Source organism: Bubalus kerabau, chromosome 1 (assembly GCF_029407905.1).
Source record: "Bubalus kerabau isolate K-KA32 ecotype Philippines breed swamp buffalo chromosome 1, PCC_UOA_SB_1v2, whole genome shotgun sequence".
Lineage (NCBI taxonomy): Eukaryota > Metazoa > Chordata > Mammalia > Artiodactyla > Bovidae > Bubalus > Bubalus kerabau.
This window is the reverse complement of record NC_073624.1, coordinates 535445-556832: the sequence shown is the minus strand read 5'-3', so window position 1 is coordinate 556832 and position 21388 is coordinate 535445. Positions and strand designations below refer to the sequence as shown.

General features: G+C 62.3%; 2 protein-coding genes across 3 annotated transcripts in view; both read left to right on the top strand.

Moving 5' to 3' along the window:
- The window catches only part of MOV10L1 (Mov10 like RNA helicase 1), a 61403-nt gene extending 55434 nt beyond the window's left edge, over positions 1 to 5969 (top strand). Inside the window, exons 22-26 of the mRNA XM_055560043.1 lie at positions 628 to 801; positions 1435 to 1584; positions 2214 to 2321; positions 3025 to 3162; positions 3249 to 5969. Of these exons, the coding sequence (XP_055416018.1) occupies positions 628 to 801; positions 1435 to 1584; positions 2214 to 2321; positions 3025 to 3162; positions 3249 to 3344 (666 nt within the window). The 3' untranslated portion in view covers positions 3345 to 5969. The remainder of the gene's footprint in view (positions 1 to 627; positions 802 to 1434; positions 1585 to 2213; positions 2322 to 3024; positions 3163 to 3248) is intronic.
- A 5142-nt stretch (positions 5970 to 11111) lies between these two features.
- Positions 11112 to 18580, top strand: PANX2 (pannexin 2). Of its 2 annotated transcripts, none has more exons than XM_055566002.1 (3): positions 11112 to 11337; positions 15678 to 17108; positions 17443 to 18580. In XM_055566002.1, the coding sequence occupies exons 1-3, from the start codon at positions 11112 to 11114 to the stop codon at positions 17784 to 17786; spliced, it is 2001 nt and encodes a 666-aa protein (XP_055421977.1). In that variant the 3' UTR covers positions 17787 to 18580. The 2 variants fall into 2 exon arrangements, with proteins under 2 accessions (XP_055421977.1, XP_055421978.1); XM_055566003.1 differs by having other exon boundaries at positions 11137 to 11337; positions 17569 to 18580.
- Positions 18581 to 21388: the final 2808 nt, after the last annotated feature.

Sequence of the window (21388 nt, the reverse complement as noted above, 5' to 3'; positions counted from 1 at the left end):
GGGCAAGGCCTGGGCTCTGCTCCCCATTCCAGGCCCTTTCTGCCAGAGGGCGGGGCGAGCAGGTGGACACAGGTGGCTGAGGTGGCGGGCAGGGGTCCAGGCCAGCGCAGCGGTCCCAGCCTGGCTGAGGCAGAAGTCGTGCTGCTGAGTCGTGTTTTGGGTTTTGACAAGAGTCTCAGAGGCTGCACCGTCATGATGACTGAGTAGAAGCGTGTCAGCAGGAGGGTCCCGGGCCTCTGGCCTTCCCAGTGCAGGAAGAGGAAAGGCTGGAGAGAACTTCCTGGACAGTTGAGGCAGGAAACACAGTTGTCCTTGCCTCGTGTCCTGGTGCTCCATCCCCAGTGGCTCTCAACAAGGTCCTGGCCGGCCTCAGAGACTCAGCACCTACTGCAGCAGATCCAAGACGAGGCTCCCATGACCTGGATCAGGGTGCAGCTTGGAGGCAGCCTGCAGCCCCACGGGGGCCCTGTCTCCTGATGGAGGTGTCCTGAGCGCTTCTGAGGCAGGAGGAGCTGACAGGGCGGTGGGCGCGGATGCAGGGGGCGCGGGTGCAGGGCCCTGCTCCCCGGAGGCAGCTGCAGGGCACCCGCGGGCTCTGGCCCAGGCCCTGCCCCACCTCCCCCGTAGGTGACAAAGCTCGTGAAGAACTATAGGTCGCACTCGGCCCTGCTGGCCCTGCCGTCCAGACTGTTCTACCACCGAGAGCTGGAGGTGTGCGCGGACCCCACCGTGGTGACCTCCCTGCTGGGCTGGGAGAAGCTGCCCAGGAAGGGCTTCCCCCTCGTCTTCCACGGAGTGCGGGTGAGCTTCGGGCCGGCTCAGCAGGAGGGTGTGCGCATGTCTGTGCGTGGGTCTTGTTGAATCCAGCCGCCACCAGGCGTTTCCTGAGAGCCTGTGGTAGGCTGGCTCCCTCCTGCTGCTGCTGGCGGCGGCGGCAGTGTTCAGTCACTAAGTTGTGTCTGACTCTTTGTGACCCCATGGGCTGCAGTGCTCCCAGTGAGTGGGGGATAAAACCAGTGAGGGGGGCATTAAAGGGGGGCATCCTGAAGGAAGGAGCAAGGGCCACAATAAGCTTATTCATGACAAAATCTGTGTGGAAGGAATTTGCCAACATGCAGAAGGTTGTGTAGAAGGAAATGGAGACTAAAGCCCAGCGGGTGCCCTGCCACGGAGCTGTGCACGTGGAGCTCCGGGGTGTGAAAAGCACAGGCCTGAATGGTGCCTTACTTTTTAATGAATACTCTTGTTTACTAAGCTTTATTTATGTAGGCTGTGCTGAGTCTTCGTTGCTCTGAATGAGCTTTTTCTAGTTGCGGCGACTGGAGGCTGCTCTCGGCTTGTGGTGCACAGGCTTCTGATCGTTAGGACTTGTCTTGTCAAGAAAATGACATTTTCTGATGGACCAGCTATTCTCTTATCTTTCTGGTGACTCAGGGCAACGAAGCTCGAGAGGGTCGAAGCCCGTCGTGGTTCAACCCTGCTGAGGCCGTGCAGGCCATGCGCTACTGCTGTCTGCTGGCCAGGAGCGTCTCCAGCCAGGTGTCCGCCGGCGACATTGGCGTCATCACGCCCTACCGGAAGCAGGTGTGGGCTGCTCCAGGTCCTCTGCGCAGTCGTGTCTGTGGGTCCCGGCCTCTCTGCCAGTCCCCCCTCTTATCTGCACAGCCGCTGCTCCTGTGCCCCAGACGCGGTGGGCACACGCCTCAAGAAGGCCTGTCCTCTGGGCGTGCAGGAGCGGCCCCAAGTCCCTGTCCTCCAGCCTCGTCTCCTGACGAGAGCCAAGCCTCTGTCCAGCACCGCCTGGAGATCTCGACACCCCTCTGCCACAGGCCCCCACCTGGTCCTGCCCTGCCTGCAGGAACATCTCCCCAGCCCCCTTCCTTCTGGCTTCCCTGTGGTGGCCGCTCAGGCCCCTGGGGGTGGGGTCCCCTGAGGGGCTCTCCCCCCACCCTGGGAGGCGCCCTGGAGCCCCCCCACTGTTGGCAGCGCAAGATGCCCTCGTGTCTCACGCGAAACCCCACTCCTGGCAGCACCCACCGGCGCACCCCCATCTGAGATCAGGGCATGTGCTGTGAGCAACTTAGAGATTATGAAACGTGATTAGGAGTTGAAAGGCCCTGATGCTTACTGGTTACTATTTGGCTCTTGCTGTTAATATGTAAAGAAATGGTCAGATTTGTGAAATTTTATCTTTGATCTTATCTCTTTCAAAGGTAGAGAAAATCAAAATTCTTCTGCGAAACGTTGATCTGATGGATATAAAGGTTGGATCCGTGGAGGAGTTCCAAGGGCAGGAGTACCTGGTCATCATCATCTCCACTGTAGGCGCCTGCCCCAGACCCGCACGGGCCCCTCTCGAGCACTCACCTGCAGGGCGTTCTTTACAGAGTCCCAGGAAGAAGTGCTTGGGGAGAAGGCAATGGCACCCCACCCCAGTACTCTTGCCTGGAAAATCCCATGGACGGAGGAGCCTGGTGCGCTGCAGTCCATGGGGTCGCTAGGAGTCGGACACGACTGAGCGACTTCACTTTCACTTTTCCCTTTCCTGCATTGGAGAAGGAAATGGCAACCCAGTCGAGTGTTCTTGCCTGGACAATCCCAGGGACGGGGGAGCCTGTGGGCTGCCGTCTATGGGGTCGCACGGAGTCGGACACGACTGATGTGACTTAGCAGCAGCAGCGGCAGGAAGAAGTGCTTAAATTTGGAGAAGGGAGCCGGGAATGGAGAGGAGGGGGAGGCGGGATCAGAAAGAGGGCAGCTGGGCCCCGAGGAGTCCATTGTTCTTTTAAAAATTCCCACAGTGACCAGTGCATTGCTATTAACTGCAGGCAGATTAGGGAGTTCAGGCAGGAGAAGAAACCCACACGGGAGGTCGCCCCTGGGGAGTGCACAGCGCGGTGAGGCCTGCTCCCCTCGCGCTGCAAAATGAGGACACACTGCCATGTGGCTGTTAAATGCTTTTATGTATCGAATTCCTTGCACACCAAAAATGTTTAAATACTGTTTTTATTCATCTATTTGTAGGTGCGGTCAAATGAAGATAGATTTGAAGATGATAGATATTTTTTGGGATTCTTGTCCAACTCAAAAAGATTTAACGTTGCAATCACCAGACCCAAAGCCTTGCTGATCGTACTGGGAAACCCTCATGTCCTTGTCAGAGTGAGTCATGGCCGGGGGCTCAGGGAGCGGGTCCTGGGGGTGCAGGACGGCTGTGAGAACCAGCCCGCTCCCTGATGTGTCAGCAGGACCCGTGCTTTGGGGCTTTGCTCGAGTACAGCATCACCAACGGCGTCTACACGGGGTGCAACCTGCCGCCGGAGCTGCAGCCGCTGCAGAAGTGAGCGCCACGGCTCCTGGCGGACGGACTCCGGCCCTGCCCCCTGGGCTGCAGCAGCCACCCTCCATCTGGTCCTGGGGTGACGTTTCCAGTCTGCGTCCCTTTCCCTCGCACAGCTTCATAAGAAACTTCAGGGCCCCTCGTAAAGCCACCCTGGGAAGCGGGGCGGCCGCCAACCCCTCCAAAGTGGTCCCATGGGTACCTGAGCCCCCACAGGGAGCCCCACCCACTGGCCCCTGCCTCTCCGCGTCTGCAGCCGTGGCTGGGTGTGTGGCCGCCCCTCCCTGCCCAGCAGAGCCCTGTTGAGAAAGGGCGGCCAGAAGCCAGCTCCACCCCCGAGGGGTGCTGTCTGGGACGCAGGCTGCCTGGACTCCAGCCTTGGCTGCGAGTGTGGGGCCCCTGGTCTGACACCCGCTCCGCCTGCGGGCAGCTCCACACCTGCCTGCCCCGCCCCGGGCAGGCCTGCAGCTGTCGCCAAAATAAACGCTCGAGTGGGATACCTGTGAGGCGTGTGCCTCAGCTGTGTAGGTATTGGGGGAAGGCCAGGCTTTCACGTGTCCTCCAGGCCCTTGAGCCACTTCCCCATCCCATGCCGGCTCTGCCCGGAGGCAGGCCCGTCGGGCAGGGGGCGCAGGCATCTTGCCCACCCACATCCTGGTGCAGCTAGGCAGGGCCGCGGAGACCTTCCCGTGAATTCTGCAAAGGTGGAGTGTGGAGTCTGGCAGGAGGGACAAGGCAGGGAATGTCCACAGTGGAGTTCCCGCAGCCGTCCCAGGACCCTGCTGCACGCGCCCTGTGACGGCTGCTGCCACCCCCAGTCCCAGAGGGGCCTGTCCCTTGTTGGCAGCTGTGAGCACAGGAAGTGCCCTCGCCCCAGCTCACAGGCGGGGAAGTTGAGGTCCTGGTGGGCCAGCCTGGTTCCCACTGGGGCCCCAGTGGAGGCCCAGTGGGTGAGAATCCACCTGCCAATGCAGGAGACATGGGTTTGATGCGCGACCTGGGAAGACGGCACAGGCCGTGAAGAACTGAGCCCTGCGCCACAGCTGCTCAGCCCACGCTCTAGAGCCCGCACGCCCCAGAGCCCGCACTCCCCGAGAGGAGCCGCTGCAGTGAGAAGCCTGAGCGCCGCAGCTGGAGAGAAGTCCTTGCACAGCACTGAAGACCCAGGGCAACCAAAAATTCATTTAAAAAGCTGCTCATCCCCAGCATGTTGTAAATGTTACCTTTTCATGGCAGCCTTTTCAGTGTCTCCAACAGAATCAAAAAGCCATTGTGATTTGACGCTCACCTTTGTCCACTTGACGAAGACCTCGGCCAGCTGTCCATTCACAACTGGAAGCACCGCGTTGTTTCTGCCTCCACAGAACCGCACCCCAGTGCAGACGGGGCTCAGTTGAAAGTCGAGGCCATCACAGGGGGTCTGTTCTTCCCGGGCACATGGCGGGCTGGCACCAGCCAAGCCCTCTGCCAACAAAGTGCTGCTGGGTTTGAGTGCAGCAGCTCACAGGTCCACTTCCTCCAAAGATGCCTGTGCCCCCAGCCCTGGCAGTGGCTGCCTCTTGCCAGAGTGAGGGGTACTGACCAGGGCAGAGCTCCCAGCCCACCTACCACCCAAGTTCAGGTTGAAGCGGCCCTCTGCTGTGTTGTGCATGGAGACGGGCGTGGTTACTGCAGCGTGACTCGGCCTGGCCTGTCCTGCCCAGCATCCTCTGCTGCTCCAGACAAGGGCAGTCAGTCCCCTGCGTACGGACAAGCTCCGTTCTGAGAGCTGTTCGTAAGTTGAACGATGTTTGCCTAGGTACCCAGCTAACACAGTTGACCATGTAGTACTGTACTGTAATAGGTTTATAATACTTTTCATACAAATAGTATATAAAAAGCAGCATGACAGCCAGCATACAGGGACTGGCATCGCATGAACAGTCAGGAGGAGTCACCGATGAGGAGGAGGTCGAGGCGCAAGATGCTGAGCTGAGGGAGTGTCAGCCACTGGAGACGAGTCACAGTTTGACTCACATCTGATGTCAATGGCACAGGTTCTGGTTCCATGCTGGATTAAATTCTATTGCCTTGAAAAAACCATGCAGTGATGTCTGGGTCATAGCTCTTTTTTTTATCATCATAGATGACACAGTAGCCCCGCATAGCATTCTGAACGGTGCTACAAACAAGAACAGCGCCTCCAACAGAACATCCTCTGCCATTTCCAGTAGGCGGACACTCCCCGGTTCGTCGGTTCCTCTTCCTCCTGCCTCTCTCCCTCCTTTCTCGGCCTCAGTTCCCTCAGGTCTTCGTTAGTGAGGCCCCCAAGTTGCACAGCAAGGGGTTGAGTGACGTCATCCTCCTGCAGATCCAGCTCTGGCGTCTCTCTCAGGGTCACTGAGCTGCTGAAGATCTCTTTGGACTCCTGATCCACCTTCTCAAATCCACAAAAATCGTGAACTACAGGCGAAGGTTCTTTCAAACCCCAGTCGTCGTAACGGCTGTAACCTCAGCCGTTTGTGGCCTTGTAGACGTCGTCGTCCTTCCAGAATTGTCACAGGTTGTTCCTGATTCATCAGTTGCCTTTACTTCCTGATGAAAAGTGTGACGTAAGTGAGACTTCTTGAAAGTCAATAAAAGTCTCCCTGGTCCATAGGGTGGACGAGTGACATGCACTGCTTCGACGCTGGGATGACAGGGGTCCATGAGCCGGGGGTGGCCCCGGGCCCCGTCAGCAGCAAAGGTGGAATGGGACGTCCTCCTCCACACAGTACGTCTCTGCCTCTGGGATAAAGGGGGAAAACCAGTCCTGGAAGACGGGTGTAACCAGGCTTTGGGGTTACTTTTCCACACAACAGGAAAAGAGCCCTTGGCTATGTTTTTCAGGGTTCGTGGGCTCTGAGTGGTAAATTAAGAGAGGCTTCAGCTTCATGTTACCGGAAGCATTGCCATCAGCCCGCAGAGTCAGCCTGTACTTGGCTGCGTTCTAGGCTGCCATCAGCTTTTCCTCCTCCCTGATGTAACTTCAGCCTGGCATCCTCCGGTACAGCCCTGTCTCGTCCAGTTTAAAAACCTGCTCTGGTAAATACGCCCCTTCATCAGTAATTTCTCAGAGCAGGTCAGGAAATGCCCAGCGGCCACCATATCTCACCCACTTTACGTTGTGAAGGTTGATGCTGGCTCTAGCTTTGAGCCCGTGAAATCAGCCGTGGCTGGCATTACAGGATGTACCCTCTGAATCTCCCCTGTGGGTCTTCTTCAGGTCTTCACACAGGCTTTTAGCTCTCTCTTAAATCAGCATGAAGCTGAGCGGGGCTAGACGCGGGTGCTGGTCCTGCAGCCACATGCTGAGAAGCTTCTCCGTCTCCTCTATTGCTTTCCCACGCCTCTGCAGTGTTACGCTCAACACGGTGTGCACAGCAGGCCTCCACACGCCCCCTGCGCTTGTCTTGCTCTTGAGAGTCGTGCCGATGGTGGAACGGTTCACGTTACGAGAGCGAGCGACGGCGACCATCCTTTCACCTTGCTCCGCTCTCAGTCATTCTCACTTTTGTTTCCATCATCATTTCTTGGCACTTCTTAGCAGTACTAGCTACATCACCACTGTTTTTCCACTTGCTTCCGGATATCCTGGCCTTGAAATAAAGCTGCTGCACCGCTGTACTCCACGCAGTCCTGCAGAGTGAGGTGCACAGAAGCACAAGCACTGGGAGAGGAGGCACGCAGGGGCCTGTGCACCAGACGTGAGCCAGCGGGGCTGGACGTGCGTGCACGAGCCCACGGCTGTGAGCGCTCACCACTTGAAGGCTCCTGTATAGGGGACGTACTGTATCTGCCGTGCACCGAGGGCCTCGTTTGTCCCAATCTGTGAGACTATGAACCTGAACCTGGGAACCAGAACTTCCTGTGTGTTCTCAGATCATTAGCTACGTGCTCCACAACAACACGCAGACATCGAGCTTTCATAACAACGTGGGCGTAAAGCTGACTTGGAAACACACTGTTAACAAGCCACCTGCCTTCCTGGGAGAGCACTACGCAGGGCCAGGACGAGACAGCGCTCAGAGCCACGCTTTTCCTATTTTTCATCTTCGTTGATACAAGAACCGATAAAACGTCATGTAAATAGAGATGAGAACGTCTTGCTGTAGCAACATCCGTCAATTTCCCAAAGTCTTTCATGTGTCAAAAGCCACATGTTAATGTATTGGAGAAGAAATGACCACCCACTCCAGTATTCTTGCCTGGGAAATCCTGTGCATAGAGGAGCCTGGCCGGCCGCTACCCATGGGGTCACAAAGAGTCGGACAAGACTGAGCACACACACAGAAAGCACAGTCAGCCCTGTGCTATGCTTAGTCGTCCAGTCGTGTCGATTCTTCAGACCCCATGGGTCGTCGGCACTGTGTGTGTGAATGTCTCAGTGTCTAAAGGTATCGTCGTGGGAAAGGGCAGTCTGCTCCCTGCAATGCCGTCCCACCCCAGAGGCTGGGTTTGGGAAGGGCGGCCCCCCACTCTGGGCTGGATGGGCCTGGGGAGGGCACAGCCCCTGTTATCCACCTCTGTCCAAGCGGGGGCGGGCGGGGAGCTCAGAGCCCGGTCTGGGCGTCACCTCCACACCCAGGTCTTCTGGGATGACAGCATGGGAGGGGCTGCTGCCACGCGGGTGCAGGCGTGGGGCCGCCGGCTCCAGCTGTGCCCTCTGTCCCGTGGGAAGGCATGGGCAAGCTTTTCCACAGCGCCCACTGGGTCCCATCACTCACCCACTGTGCTCCATTGGCAAGTCTGCCACATGCCATGGCCACATGCCCACTCAGAGCCCGTGAGGTCAGTGCTCGCTGCACCAGGCTGACTATAAAATAAGCCAGAGCCACTTCCCTGGTGGCTCAGTGGTTAAGGATCTTCCTACCAATGCAGGGGACACAGGTTCAATCCCTGGTTCAGGAGGATCCCACAGGCCACGCAGCAACTGAGCCCACGCTCTAGAAAAGCTGCTGCAACTAGAAAGGACCCCCATGCAGCAATGAAGACCCAGTACAGACCTAAGTAAATAATAAGATACACCAGAGACTGGGGCCCTTTACAGGGGAACTGCTAGGATGTGTCCAGGAAGCAGCTGCAGAACCAGCAGGACATTGCAGGAGACATGGATGATGTGCCCTGGTCACCAACAGGGCGGCCCAATTCAGTGTAGATTTCCACTCTTCCCCACCCTGCAGATGTACAGGGAAGAGGGAAGGCCATGACTACCTAAGTAGTCATGGGGAAAGGACGGCGCGGGGACCTGCCAACCTCTGGATCCTGCAGAGCCAGTCGGAAAGGTGTGCTGCTGTGGGGAAGGGCCCGCCCCTGGCGGAGGTGTCAGGCTTGGGGGCGGGGGTGGGGCGTTATTTGAAAGCAGGCAGCCCAGCTCCCTCAGTGAGCAGCAGACAAGTAAGTGACTTGGAAGCCAGGGGCAGGTGTCATTTGGGAACATTCGTAAATCTTTAAAAGCACAGGCACATAAAGGTTTTGTGTTTTGTTTGTTTTTAAAAAGTGTGAAGTTCATGAAAAGATGCTCAACATCACTCATGATCAGAGAAATGCAAATCAAAACCACTATGAGGTACCATTTCACGCCAATCAGAATGGCTGCGATCCAAAAGTCTACAAGCAATAAATGCTGGAGAGGGTGTGGAGAAAAGGGAACCCTCTTACACTGTTGGTGGGAATGCAAACTAGTACAGCCACTATGGTGAACAGTGAGGAGATTCCTTAAAAAACTGGAAATAGAACTGCCTTATGATCCAGCAATCCCACTGCTGGGCATACACACCGAGGAAACCAGAAGGGAAAGAGACACGTGTACCCCAATGTTCATCGCAGCACTGTTTATAATAGCCAGGACATGGAAGCAACCTAGATGTCCATCAGCAGATGAATGGATAGGAAAGCTGTGGTACATATACACAATGGAGTATTACTCAGCCATTAAAAAGGATACATTTGAATCAGTTCTAATGAGGTGGATGAAACTAGAGCCTATTATACAGAGTGAAGTAAGCCAGAAAGAAAAACACCAATACAGTATACTAATGCATATATATGGAATTTAGAAAGATGGTAACAATAACCCTGTGTACGAGACAGCAAAAGAGACACTGATGTATAGAACAGTCTTATGGACTCTGTGGGAGAGGGAGAGGGTGGGAAGATTTGGAAGAATGATATTGAAACATGTAAAATATCATGTATGAAACGAGTTGCCAGTCCAGGTTCGATGCACGATACTGGATGCTTGGGGCTGGTGCACTGGGACGACCCAGAGGGAGGGTATGGGTATGGGGAGAGAGGAGGGAGGAGGGTTCAGGATGGGGAACACATGTATACTTGTGGTGGATTCATTTCAATATTTGGCAAAACCAATACAATATTGTAAAGTTTAAAAATAAAATTTAAAAAAAATAAATAGATGGGGCAAGAAAAAAAACTGAAAAAAATTCTATAATTAGATTAAATAAAATCTGTGAAAAAGATAAAAAAATAAAAAAGTGTGAAGTTAAGGCTTGTACAGGATAAACCCCCTCTCTGAACCTCTGGGCAGAGGGTAGGGAATTAGCTTGCCGCAGTGACCCAAGGCCTGCAAACACTGGTGCTCACAACATGCTCGGGTGAATTACTGAATGAGGTGGAAACTCCAACTGTGCTACGTATTTTACAAAGACCACCCGTACATCCTCACAATGGCATGGGTTCCTGCCATGAAGGAGTGAAGTGAAAAGTGAGTCTTGCAGGCAGTGGGCATGGAGGTGCAGCTGGGCTCTGCCGCGAAGACAACCCAGGAGGGTGTGCAGGAGGGGTGCCTGAGGGTGGGTACCGCGGGGTCCGAGTGGAAGGTAAGAAGGTCAGGAAGGTGGCAGGGACCCCGGAGCCTGTGCCCGGAGGCCGGTCTGGAGAACGCTTTTGACAGCGGCAAAGGGACGGGGCGATAGAGCGGCGGGGTGATAGGGGCCGGGCCGGAGAGGCCTCGGGGCCGCGCGGAGGTGTCGCGAGGGAAGGGGACGCCCACCCGGGCCATGGGTCGGGGTGTGGGCGCCGAGGACGCCGGCTGCAGTGGAGGGGCCGCGAGGAGACGCCCCGCGCCCCGAGCGGGGAGGGGTGCCAGCCCCCTCCTGTGTGTCCGCAACACCCAGGGTGGGTGGGGGCCTAAGCGCCCACCGTGGCGGCCAGGCATCGGTAGGGAGCGGAGAGGGACTGCGGGAGGCGGGCGGCGAACCCCTCTCCGCCGGTCGGGCGGCTCCGGGACGCGGGGCTGGAAGAGGGGGGCCCGGGACGCCGCAGGTCTTCCCGCGTTTCCTCCGCGTGCCGCCGCCCCCGCGCCCCGGGAGAGGGGAGCCACCCCACCCGCTCGGCCTTTCCGTCTTTCCCACCCTGAGGAGGCGGAGGGACCAGTCATTGTTCATTCATTTTATTTCATTTATATATTTTTTGCTAAGTCATCGCCGGCGCCGCATCTGCGTGCGGGGGGGAGGTGGGGGGTGGGGGGCGGAGCTACGCTGCGAGTCGCCGCAGGTAAACAGCCCCCTCCCCGCGGCGGGACCGCAGCCGCCGCCCGCCGCTCGGGGCGGGGGTCCCGCCGCCGCCCCCGCCGGAAGGACGCGCCGGGGCTGCAGCCGAGGCGGGGGCGGCGGCCCCTGCGCCTCCCGCAGCCCGCGCCGGCCCGGGCGGCCCGACCCCTGCCCGGAGGGCGGCGGCGGAGCGCCCCCCGCCCCCGCCGCGGGCCCCGCGCCCCGGGTCCCCCGCGCCCCCCATGCACCACCTCCTGGAGCCGTCCACGGACATGGCGACGGCGCTGCTGGCCGGGGAGAAGCTGCGCGAGCTGATCCTGCCCGGCGCTCAGGACGACAAGGCGGGCGCGCTGGCCGCGCTGCTGCTGCAGCTCAAGCTGGAGCTGCCGTTTGACCGCGTGGTCACCATCGGCACCGTGCTCGTCCCCATCCTGCTGGTCACCCTGGTCTTCACCAAGAACTTCGCAGGTGAGGCCAGAGGCTAGTGGCGGAAAGGGCGGGGGCCCTCTGGGGTCTCCCTCGCTGACCCAGCCGCCGCGGGCCTCCTCGCTGCGGCCCGCAGTGGGCGCGGTGCCCCGGGTCTCCCCGCAGAGCCCGTGCAGGTGTTGCGGGTCGCTGGGGCTACCTCCCCACGTCTCTCCTCGCTGGATTGATTTTACCTTCCCTTGGTTCACACTGGGTGGAGGGGTGCTGCGGTCTAGGCGTCGAGGAGACATGGGGTCTGGCCTGGAAGAGGGGAGACCAGGAGGGGGAGTGGGCAGGGTCTGAGAGGAGGAGGAGTGGCCAGGTGGGGACCGGGAAAGGAGGCTGCAAGTGATGAGGCCCGGGAACACCGAAGACCACTGCTGGGCGGGGTCCTGGGGCTAGGTGTGGAGTGAAGACCCTGCGAAGTGGGCAGATTCTTATCCAGGGCCCAGGGATGCTCCGGCCACTGGGAACCTGGGTCGGTCTTGGGAAGAGGCCCATCAAGCAGGCAGGGCCTGGAGGAGCAGGCAGTGGGGGCAGTGGACCGCCCTGGCCTCAGCAGGAGGCTGAGCCTGTGAGGCTGATGTGGGGAGGAGAGGGCAGGGACCACGGCAGTGTGCACGTGACCAGCGGTCAAAGGCTCGGGTCCGCAGACGTGGTCCTGGTCGGACTCAGTGTCTGGGCGCTGAGGGCCTTCTGAGGAGAAGTGACCCCAGGTGAGGCGGGGCGGGGGGAGGTGTGGGGTCCTGGGGCCACCGTCCTCCCGGGGCGCCCACGGGGGTAGGTGGGTGGGAAACCGGAGACAGGAGACAGTGCCCCCACCCAGGGTCTGGCTGGCAAGCAGTCTCAGGGTCCAGATGTCCAGGGAGGCCTCTGGGCACCCATCAGCCCACGGCAGAGAGGGCCCTGGGGCAGCAGGGTGGAGCAGCTCTCCCTGAGGGACGCGGACAGACAACTTCTCCTTCAGGGGTCCCTGTGACCAGGGCGGACACTGCAGGCTGCCTCGTCCAACTCTGGGCAGGGCGCACCCACACCCACATGCTCAGACACTCCCGGTCACTCGCGACCTGTCCCCTCGGCACCGAGTCACCACCCTCTGCAGGGTTTGAGCCCCAGGGGGTGGGGGGGGTCCTGCTGCAGCCAGAAGGATCCTTGGCCCTCCCACTGGGGCCCAGCTGGGCCAGGAGGACCCAGTGCCCAGACCCTCACTTGCTGCCCTGGCGTGGGGGGGGTCTACCCTATCTGCCTGCTGGAGACTGGGCGAGTGCATGCTGGATGTCCGGCTCATGGTGAGGAGCCGGCCAGACGGGACCTCCTTGACACCAAGGCCTGTGCGCGTCCCCCCGCTGGAGGGTGGCTGCTGGCGGGAAGACCCACATGGCTCCGTAGATGCCGCCCACCCTTTAGACCTGCTCTGTGACGGACGGAGGGGACAGCCAGGGGCATAGCTGAGCGAGAGGACCACTAGGAGGGGAGTTGAAGGGTTGCCAGGTTCTCCAGGGGCTTTTCCGATGGCTCCGTGGCAAAGAATCTGCCTGCCAGTGCAGGAGACACAGGAGATGCGGGTTGGCTCCCTGGGTCGGGAAGATCCCCTGGAGGAGGGCATGGCAACCCGCTCCAGTATGCTTGCCTGGAGAATCCCATGGACAGAGGAGCCTGGTGGGCTGTAGTCCACAGGGTCGCAAAGAGTAGGACACGACTGAGCGCGCGGCACAGAGCAGGTTCTCCAGACGTCACGTGGGCCCTGGGCAGAGGGGACCAACACCTGCCTTCTCCTAAACAGCCGAGTGCAGCTCTGGTTTCCTTGTGCTTCGCAGACACTGCGCTTCTCACAATTTGAAGGTTTGTAACAACACTGCATCGAGTCGTTTATCCAACAGCGTTTGCTCAGCTCACGTCTGTGCTGCATTTTCGCAATTCTCACACTATTTCAAAATTTTCATTATTAACACATTTGTTAAGGTGATCTGTGAGCAGTGATCTTTGATGTTACTATTGCAAAATGATTACGACTCACTGAAGGCTCCGATGATGCATAGCATTTTTTAGCAATAAAGTGTTTTTAATTAAGGTATGTACATTCCTTTTTAGACATGCATACAGTATGCAGATATAAACTACAGTGTAGTATAAACATTTTTACACACACTGGAAAAAAAAAATGTGTGACTTGCTTTATCAAGGCATCTGGAGCCAAACCTGCAAAGTCTCTGAGGTGCCCGCAGGTGGGCAGGGTCTTCAAGGGTACTAGGGTGCTCAGGGGCTGGGAGGACCCTGGCCACAGTGCCATCCTCCGGAACGGTGCCCTTCGCAAGCTGGCTGTGTCTCGGGTCCCTGGCAGACACCTGTGCAGACACCGCAGTGTCCGAGTACCCAGTGCTCAGGCTCTGTGGCCCAGCAGTTACCACATCCCCCGCCCCAGAGTCCAGCCCAGGTCCCGGGCCCCTGCAGGTCGAGTCAGGGACACGGGGCCGCCGTTCCTCCAGAGCAGGGTCACTGAGATGCGTGCGTCCTGAGGCGCCTGCGTGCCACACGTGCTCCCTGCTGGGCGCGGTCTGCTTCGCAGGAGCAGGCAGGAGGGGGAAGGACAGAGATTGGGTGCTGGGCTGGGCCTCCCCTGAGCTGGAGCCCCCTCCCCTCCCTCCCGGCAGGCAGGGCTGGTGGCGGGTGTGAGAGGACCCAGGGTGGAGGCCCTGCCTCGGTGTACGGGGGGCTCAGCTCCCCTGTGCCTGCAGCACCACGGCCACGGGAGAGGTCTCCCCGTCCCCTGGGGCCCGGCCGGGGCCTAGACTGGGGGACTGCCCCCCAGGGTCCCTTTCCCCCAGCGGAGAGCACCTCCTGGCCTGGAGTTGGCTGTAAGGACAAAAGTAAGTGACTGAAATGCTGTTTTCTCAACCGTGAGGGGGGCTCCTGCACCTTCCCCATGTTCTCGGAGCCTGACTCACCACCAGGCCCCAAACCTGTGTCCTCGTCGGGGGCCCTGGGCCGCGGGAGCAGCGTTTCCTGACCCGCCCCACCCCCAGTGCCCCCAGGTGGCACCTCAGCGCCACCCCCGGGCCCACTCGCCCGCGCCCCTCCTGCCTCCAGGCCCCTGACTCCCCAGCGCCCACCAGGTGCAGTCCGAGGTCCGCACACCCGGAATGAGCCGTGGGCCCTGCTCTGGCGATGCTGACGCCTGAGGCCTCCAGGATGCCGTGAGGCTGAGACGGGGCAGCGGTGGCCTGAGGCTGCACGTGTGAGAGGGAGGCGGCCTCCATGGGCTGGGCTGAGGCGCCTGTGGGGTGTTTGTGCCCTTGGGGTAGCCGACCCCTAGGCTCCTGCAAGCCACCGGCAGTGACCAGCTGCCTCCCCACTCAGGGCCAGCTTCGTGCAGCAGGCCTGCACAGACAGACGGGCGTGCTGGTCCCCACTGCTTCTGGTCTGCATCTCCTGGGCTGAGAGGCTTACGCTGGGGCAGAGCCGGACTGAGCGGCCTGCCCCGGGGCTCCTCAGGTGAGGGGGAGGGTGCCCGCTGTGTTCAGGTTGGGGCGCCCGCCTCCTGCCAGCGGGACGCTGCCCTCTAGGCGAGGGGCCCCGGGCGCTGGCGCCTGCAGGAGGGCACACCCTGGCTGGAGCCCAGCCTGATAGCGCCGTGACCCGGCCTTCAGGGCCCAGACCACCCTGCCCTGAGGACAGCACTGAGACGGCCAAGCCCTGCCCTCTGGGAGACTCGGGCTGGGGGCCGCGCCTCCCGCTGTAGTCTGCACCTGTCCTCACCTGGGGAACAGTTTTTCCTGCGTTCGGGGCTTCCTGCGTTCAGGGTGGAGCTCTCACCCTCGCGTGTTGGGCAGACCCTGGGTCCTTCCTGTCTGATCCCTGGAGTGGCTCCCCTGCCCACCCAGTGTCCAGGGAACTCAGGCCCACCCTTCCCCAGGACAGAGGGTCTTGGGAGGACACCCCTCACCTCTCACAGGCAGGCAGCGCCGCTTTCGCTTTTCTTCAGTCATGCCCCCGTAACCTCTGGCCAGGGAGGACTCGCCCAGGACACCTGCCCTCCTCAGGATGGGTGGTGGTGCCAGGCCCTGGGCCGTGTGGCCTGCGCCCCCCGCTCTGGACTCTGCCCTGTGTGCTGGGGGTGGGGGTGGCACCTGGAGGGAGGCCTGAGGTTCCAAGTGCAGATCTCTGCCCCCCAGGTGGGCAGCGCTGTACCCTCCACCCCCAAGGCAAAGCTGACTGCGGTGGGGGTGGCGGGAGGGGGTGTAGGAGGAGACCCCACGGGACACAACAGAGACGGGGAAGGGGCCTCGGGAGCGGCAGGCGGGGAGGAGTGCGATGCCCCAGCGCCTTCTCCTCTCCGCCCCCAGAGGAGCCCATTTACTGCTACACGCCGCACAACTTCACCCGCGACCAGGCGCTGTATGCCCGCGGCTACTGCTGGACGGAGCTGCGGGACGCACTGCCCGGCGTGGACGCCAGCCTGTGGCCGTCGCTGTTCGAGCACAAGCTGCTGCCCTACTCGCTGCTGGCCTTCGCGGCGATCATGTACGTGCCCGCGCTGGGCTGGGAGTTCCTGGCGTCCACGCGCCTCACCTCCGAGCTCAACTTCCTGCTGCAGGAAATCGACAACTGCTACCACCGGGCGGCCGAGGGCCGCGCGCCCAAGATCGAGAAGCAGATCCAGTCCAAGGGCCCGGGCATCACGGAGCGCGAGCGGCGCGAGATCATCGAGAACGCGGAGAAGGAGAAGAGCCCCGAGCAGAACCTGTTCGAGAAGTACCTGGAGCGCCGCGGCCGCAGCAACTTCCTGGCCAAGCTCTACCTGGCGCGGCACCTGCTCATCCTGCTGCTCAGCGTGGCGCCCATCTCCTACCTGTGCACCTACTACGCCACCCAGAAGCAGAACGAGTTCACCTGCGCGCTGGGCGCCGCCCCGGGGGGCGGCCCTGCCGTGCGCGTCACCTGCAAGCTGCCATCGGTGCAGCTGCAGCGCATCGTGGCGGGCGTGGACGTGGTGCTCCTCTGCGCCATGAACCTCGTCATCCTGGTCAACCTCACGCACCTCTTTATCTTCCGCAAGAGCAACTTCGTCTTCGACAAGCTGCACAAGGTGGGCATCAAGACGCGCCGGCAGTGGCGCCGCTCCCAGTTCTGCGACATCAACATCCTGGCCATGTTCTGCAACGAGAACCGGGACCACATCAAGTCGCTCAACCGGCTGGACTTCATCACCAACGAGAGCGATCTCATGTACGACAACGTGGTGCGGCAGCTGCTGGCGGCGCTGGCGCAGTCCAACCACGACGCCACGCCCACCGTGCGCGACGCGGGCGTGCAGACCGTGGACCCCAGCGCCAACCCCGCCGAGCCCGACGGCGAGGCCGAGCCGCCCGTGGTCAAGCGGCCCCGCAAGAAGATGAAGTGGATTCCCAGCAGCAACCCGCTGCCCCAGCCCTTCAAGGAGCCACTGGCCATCATGCGCGTGGAGAACAGCAAGGCCGAGAAGCCCAAGCCCGTGCGCCGCAAGACGGCCACGGACACTCTGATCGCGCCGCTGCTGGACGCGGGCGCGCGCGCCGCGCACCACTACAAGGGCGGCGGGGGCGACGCGGGGCCCGCGGCCGACAAGAAGCATGCCCGCCACTTCTCCCTGGACGTGCACCCCTACATCCTGGGCACCAAGAAGGCCAAGGCCGAGGCCCTGCCCGCCGCACTGCCGGCCTCCCGGAGTCAGGAAGGCGACTTCCTGTCCCAGGCCGACGAGTGCGCGCTGGGCCTGACAGCGGCTCCCGCGGCAGGTAGGGGCCAGCAGGGCGGGGCGGGGGCCGTGAGCGGGCTAAGGATTGTGCCATCCGGGTGGAAGTGGGGACAGGCAGGGGAGCCAGCTGCGGGCGTGACCCCAGGCGGCTCCCTCGCCCCAGGGCCCGGGGAAGCAGCCGCGATGAAGGGCTGGGGGGACACACTGAGGTTGCTCAGCTCCTGGAGAAGCTTCTGGAAACTGGCGCCCCTACTCCTGGGGCAGCCAGGGTCCAACCAGGCAGGCCACCGTGCTGGGGAGCGTCAGCGCGCAGGAGGAGGGGGCCGCAGGTGGGGAGGGGCCTGCAGACGCCCTCTGCTTTGGGCTGTTTGCAGATGCCCCGCTCCCGGAGGAGGAGGCCCTGTACTCGGCAGAGCCAGCTCGGGGCGTGCTGCCCCCCGGGGGCCCGTTTCACCTCTGCTCACCCCCCGCCGCCCCTGCCACCGCCCCTCTGTCGCCAGCCAGCCTGGGCAAGCCTGACCCCCTTGCCATCCTGAGCCGCAACGCCACCCACCCGCTGCTGCACATCAGCACCCTGTACGAGGCCCGGGAGGAGGAGGACGGGGCCCCCAGAGCCCCCCAGGATGTGGGCAGCCTCATCACCATTCCTCCGCCACAGCAGATCCTCATCGCCACCTTCGACGAGCCGAGGGCAGTAGTGAGTACCGTGGAGTTCTGAGGGCCGGGGCTGCCCGCGCGGCTGCCTGACCGCGCCCCAGGCAGAGGCAGGCTCGCTCTGCCCGGCACTGCCCACGCGCCCCGGCCTCCCGCCCGCATGCCACGGGGCTCAGCACCTCTCCCGTCCCTGGCCCCCCAATGGCATCATCAGGGTGCTGGCTGGGTCCAGGGCTGGCCAGGACCCCGTGCAGCCCCACACCCAAAGGCCCAGAGCCGACACCCCCCCCAACATCAGGCGCTGCGCTGTGAGATAAAGAATTTATTTTTTTAGTTGATTCTGTCTGGGGCCTGGGATGCTGGCCTGTGAGGGGCCGGGAGGTGGCAGGACGACTCAGGGGGGCGCGGGGGGTGGGGTGGCACCTCTGCCTCGGGCCGCCCCTGCAGGGACGGGCGCCCTGGAGGAGGGGCCGGGGCCCCTCCAGTCAGAGGTCAACATGCACTTTCTCCTCATACCCCGACCACCTGTCCTTTATTTTACTATGGTTACTGTAACTAGCGAGTACGTTTATTATCCGGTGGCTTCAGATGCCTTTAAATCAAAGGATGTCGTGCGTGTGACTGCGAGCGAGCGTCCAGAGAGCAAGGTGCCAGCGTGCCAGTGGGTGTGTGCGTGAGCCGACAAGCGTGGAGCATGTGCGTGAGTGAGCGTGGGGTGAGGCCAGTGAGGGCAGGAATCCAACGCAATAACCACGTCCCCTCCAGGCCACCAGCCCCCCCCCCTGCCCCCGTCCCCCGCCCGAGGGGCCCCGGTGGTCTCTGGGAGCCATGGGCTGGTGTGGGCGGGGCTCCCTGTTACCTCAGCCACGGTGACATCGTGACAGTGTTAACAAGGTACCCAGCATATCAATAAAGATTATTCTGATACCCCCGAGTCCGAGTACTCCGTCTCGCCAGAGGCCTGTGCTCCGGCTGGGGCTCCAGCTCTCTGCACCGGGTGGGGGTCCCGGGGAGGCAGGGCACCGGGAGACACCCGCTGCCCTCCGGGGGCCCCACCGGAGCTGAGCCAGGCTGTGCGGTCCTCGCCCCCGGTGGACGCCCACGGCCCCCAGCTGGCACACGTGCACCCTGGGCCCCCGGGTGAGTCCCCGGCTGGGTGGAGACTGAGCGGTCCCTGGGAAGCTGCCCCCCAGCGGATGCCTGAGGGCAGGGCTGCCAGGTGCGCCCGAGGCAACAGCGAGGGCAGGCGGGACGCAGGAGGGCTTCATGGAAGAGGGCCAGTGTTGCGGGGACTTGGGGCAGGGGGCTTTCGGGATGCAGGTGGGGGTGTGGCCTGTCCCGCGAGTGCACCGAGGAGTCACGAGCCTCCCAGGCCCTGGCAGGAGACCCTGGGGGTCTGAAGGCAGGTGGCTGGGGCAGCCGGGCCAGGAACCCCAGGGCTACAATCACGAGGGGGCTCTGCGGGGGTTAGAGTGGGACCACCTGCCGTACCGTGTGGAGGGCCGACAGGGAGACCCTAGGCAGGCCCTCTCTGGAGGGGCCCTCCTGCACGCGGTGGGTGATCTGATGCCCAGGGGTGGCATCCTAACGGGTTTCCATCGTCACTCGGGGACGGTGAGGCCCGAGATTGGGGGAGGCCGCCACTGCGCAGACAGCTCCCGAGCGGAGGGCCCAGGGCCGGGCAGGAGGCAGGCGGGGGGACGTGTGGGCAGGGCCTTTCCTGGGGTCTCCACGGGGACGGCGCGTGTGAGGCAGGGTGAGCAGGCTCAGGACCGGTGTGAATACTCTGGGGGCCCTGGCAGGGGGCTGCCCTTGGCTGCGGGGGGCCCGGCCCGGGGGACCCCAAGGGCAGCACCAGGACACACAGAAGCCCGAGGAGGACGGGGCGCCGTGCTCCGGGCATCCTCATGGCCTGGGAAGCTGTTCGCCATCTCTAGGAACTGGCCGGCTCCGGGAGGGCCGGTCTCTCCAGGGTCAGCACAGCCCCAGACAGCAAACAGCAGGGTTCCCAGCCCTGCCCCAGAAAGCACTCGCCCATACCTGCCGCTCTCCCCTGCCCAGCGTCCCAGGGCACGTGGCCCCTGCCTCTCAGGCTGGCACCATCTCCACATGTCTCGGGAAGAGACCCAAGGACCCATGCAGGCTGGGCCAGTCCCGCAGGTCACTCAGCTCTGTGGTGATGGTGACCCCAGCACCAGGGCCAAGGTGCCCACTCCCTGGGAGAGCAGCTGAGCCCACCCGGGAACCCAAGCCACCCCAACCTCAGGGCCCCCCACCCTGAGGGCTGGAGGGCAGCCCCCTCCCGGCGGGCTCGCACCCACGCAGGGCCTCACTCAGACCGGAGGTGTGCCAGCCCCTGCGGGTGTGCTCACGCACTGTGCGCACGGGGTGAGGCAGGGCGGGGGCGCCCCGGCTCTGAGTCCTGGGCTGTGTCTTTGGCAGGACTGCTCTCCCCAGCCTGGTCCCTGAGCCAAGGCTGGCAGGACGTTTCGGGCCCAGTGTCCTCCAAGGCCTGGGCATGTGAACTGGCTGGTTGCCCTGGTTGGCTGGGGAACAGAGGGAGTCAGAGTCCCACTGAGGCCGACCTCCTCCTGCGGGGCCAGGGGTGCACCTCAGGGGAGCAGGCAGAGGGGCCCCCATGGGAGCCGTCGGCCCATAACACACGGTCCACGACATACGGCCCACAGCCGCTCCTTGCTCATCCCCTCCAGTCCTGGGCAGGGCAGTTGGGGGCGCCCTCCCTCTCCTGGGAGGAGGGGCATCAGGAGAGCCTCGGACGGCACCGGACAGCCAGGACGGGAGCCTGGGCCCGCATCCGTCACACCAGCCCAGCAGGGGCGTCTCAGCCAGGCTGGCTCTCCAGCGGGGCAAAGGCCTGGAGCGAAGGGCAGCGCTCCAGCTCTGCTGTGTGGGTGGCCAAGGCGGCGGGGCGGGCAGAGCCAATCTGTGCACTGCCAACCCGACAGAGAGGCTGGGCCCAGGCTGTGGGCCAGGAGCCTGGAAGGTAAGGGTCAGCCCGGAGCCGCTCCTGACAGCTCAGCCTGCTGGCTAGGAGCCCACCCTGCTCAAGGCTAGACGGGGCGTCTCAACTCAGAACGGGGGAGCCCAGGACCCGCAGGGGCGCCAGGGCGGGGTGCACCCCCTTCCTGGAGCTGACCAGGCAAGGCGGATGGGGCCGGCTTTACTCTGGGCTCCCCGTCCGGCTGCGCGGCCCCCACCCCGCCCGCACCTCCCCGGACGCCATCCGCCAGGCCGAGGGGGCGCCCAGGCACCCGCACGGCGCGATCTGCGGTCTGGAATCTGCCGCTAGCGTTGCATTGATGGTTCTGTATTATAGCAGGCCGCACGAATATCCACTGCCTTTTACTGACCGGGAGCTGCAGCCAAAGAGTTTTGGGGCGCTTCGCAACGCCTCCCCACTAAGGCGGCAGGCCTGGGACTCGAACCCACGTCCTGAACCGCCGCTTAGCCCTCGGAGCTTGGCGCTGGAGGAGGGGCCGGGCAGTGCTTCTCGCGCGCGGCCTCCTGGGAAGTGAAGTCCTCGCCTAGTCGCGCGCAGCCCCCTGGGAACTGTAGTTCGCAGGCGCGGGTCAGGCCCGCTGTAAGCGCAGGCAGACGGCGCGTCGAACTACGCTTCCCGGCAAGCCGCGCGCCCCCACCGCCCGC

Coding starts and splice junctions, on each gene's coding strand:
- PANX2 (XM_055566002.1), top strand. CDS start 11,112: ATGCACCACCTCCTGGAGCCGTCCACGGACATGGCGACGGCGCTGCTG. Junction 11,338..15,677: donor CTTCACCAAGAACTTCGCAG/GTGAGGCCAGAG, acceptor CTCCGCCCCCAG/AGGAGCCCATTTACTGCTAC. Junction 17,109..17,442: donor GACAGCGGCTCCCGCGGCAG/GTAGGGGCCAGC, acceptor GGCTGTTTGCAG/ATGCCCCGCTCCCGGAGGAG.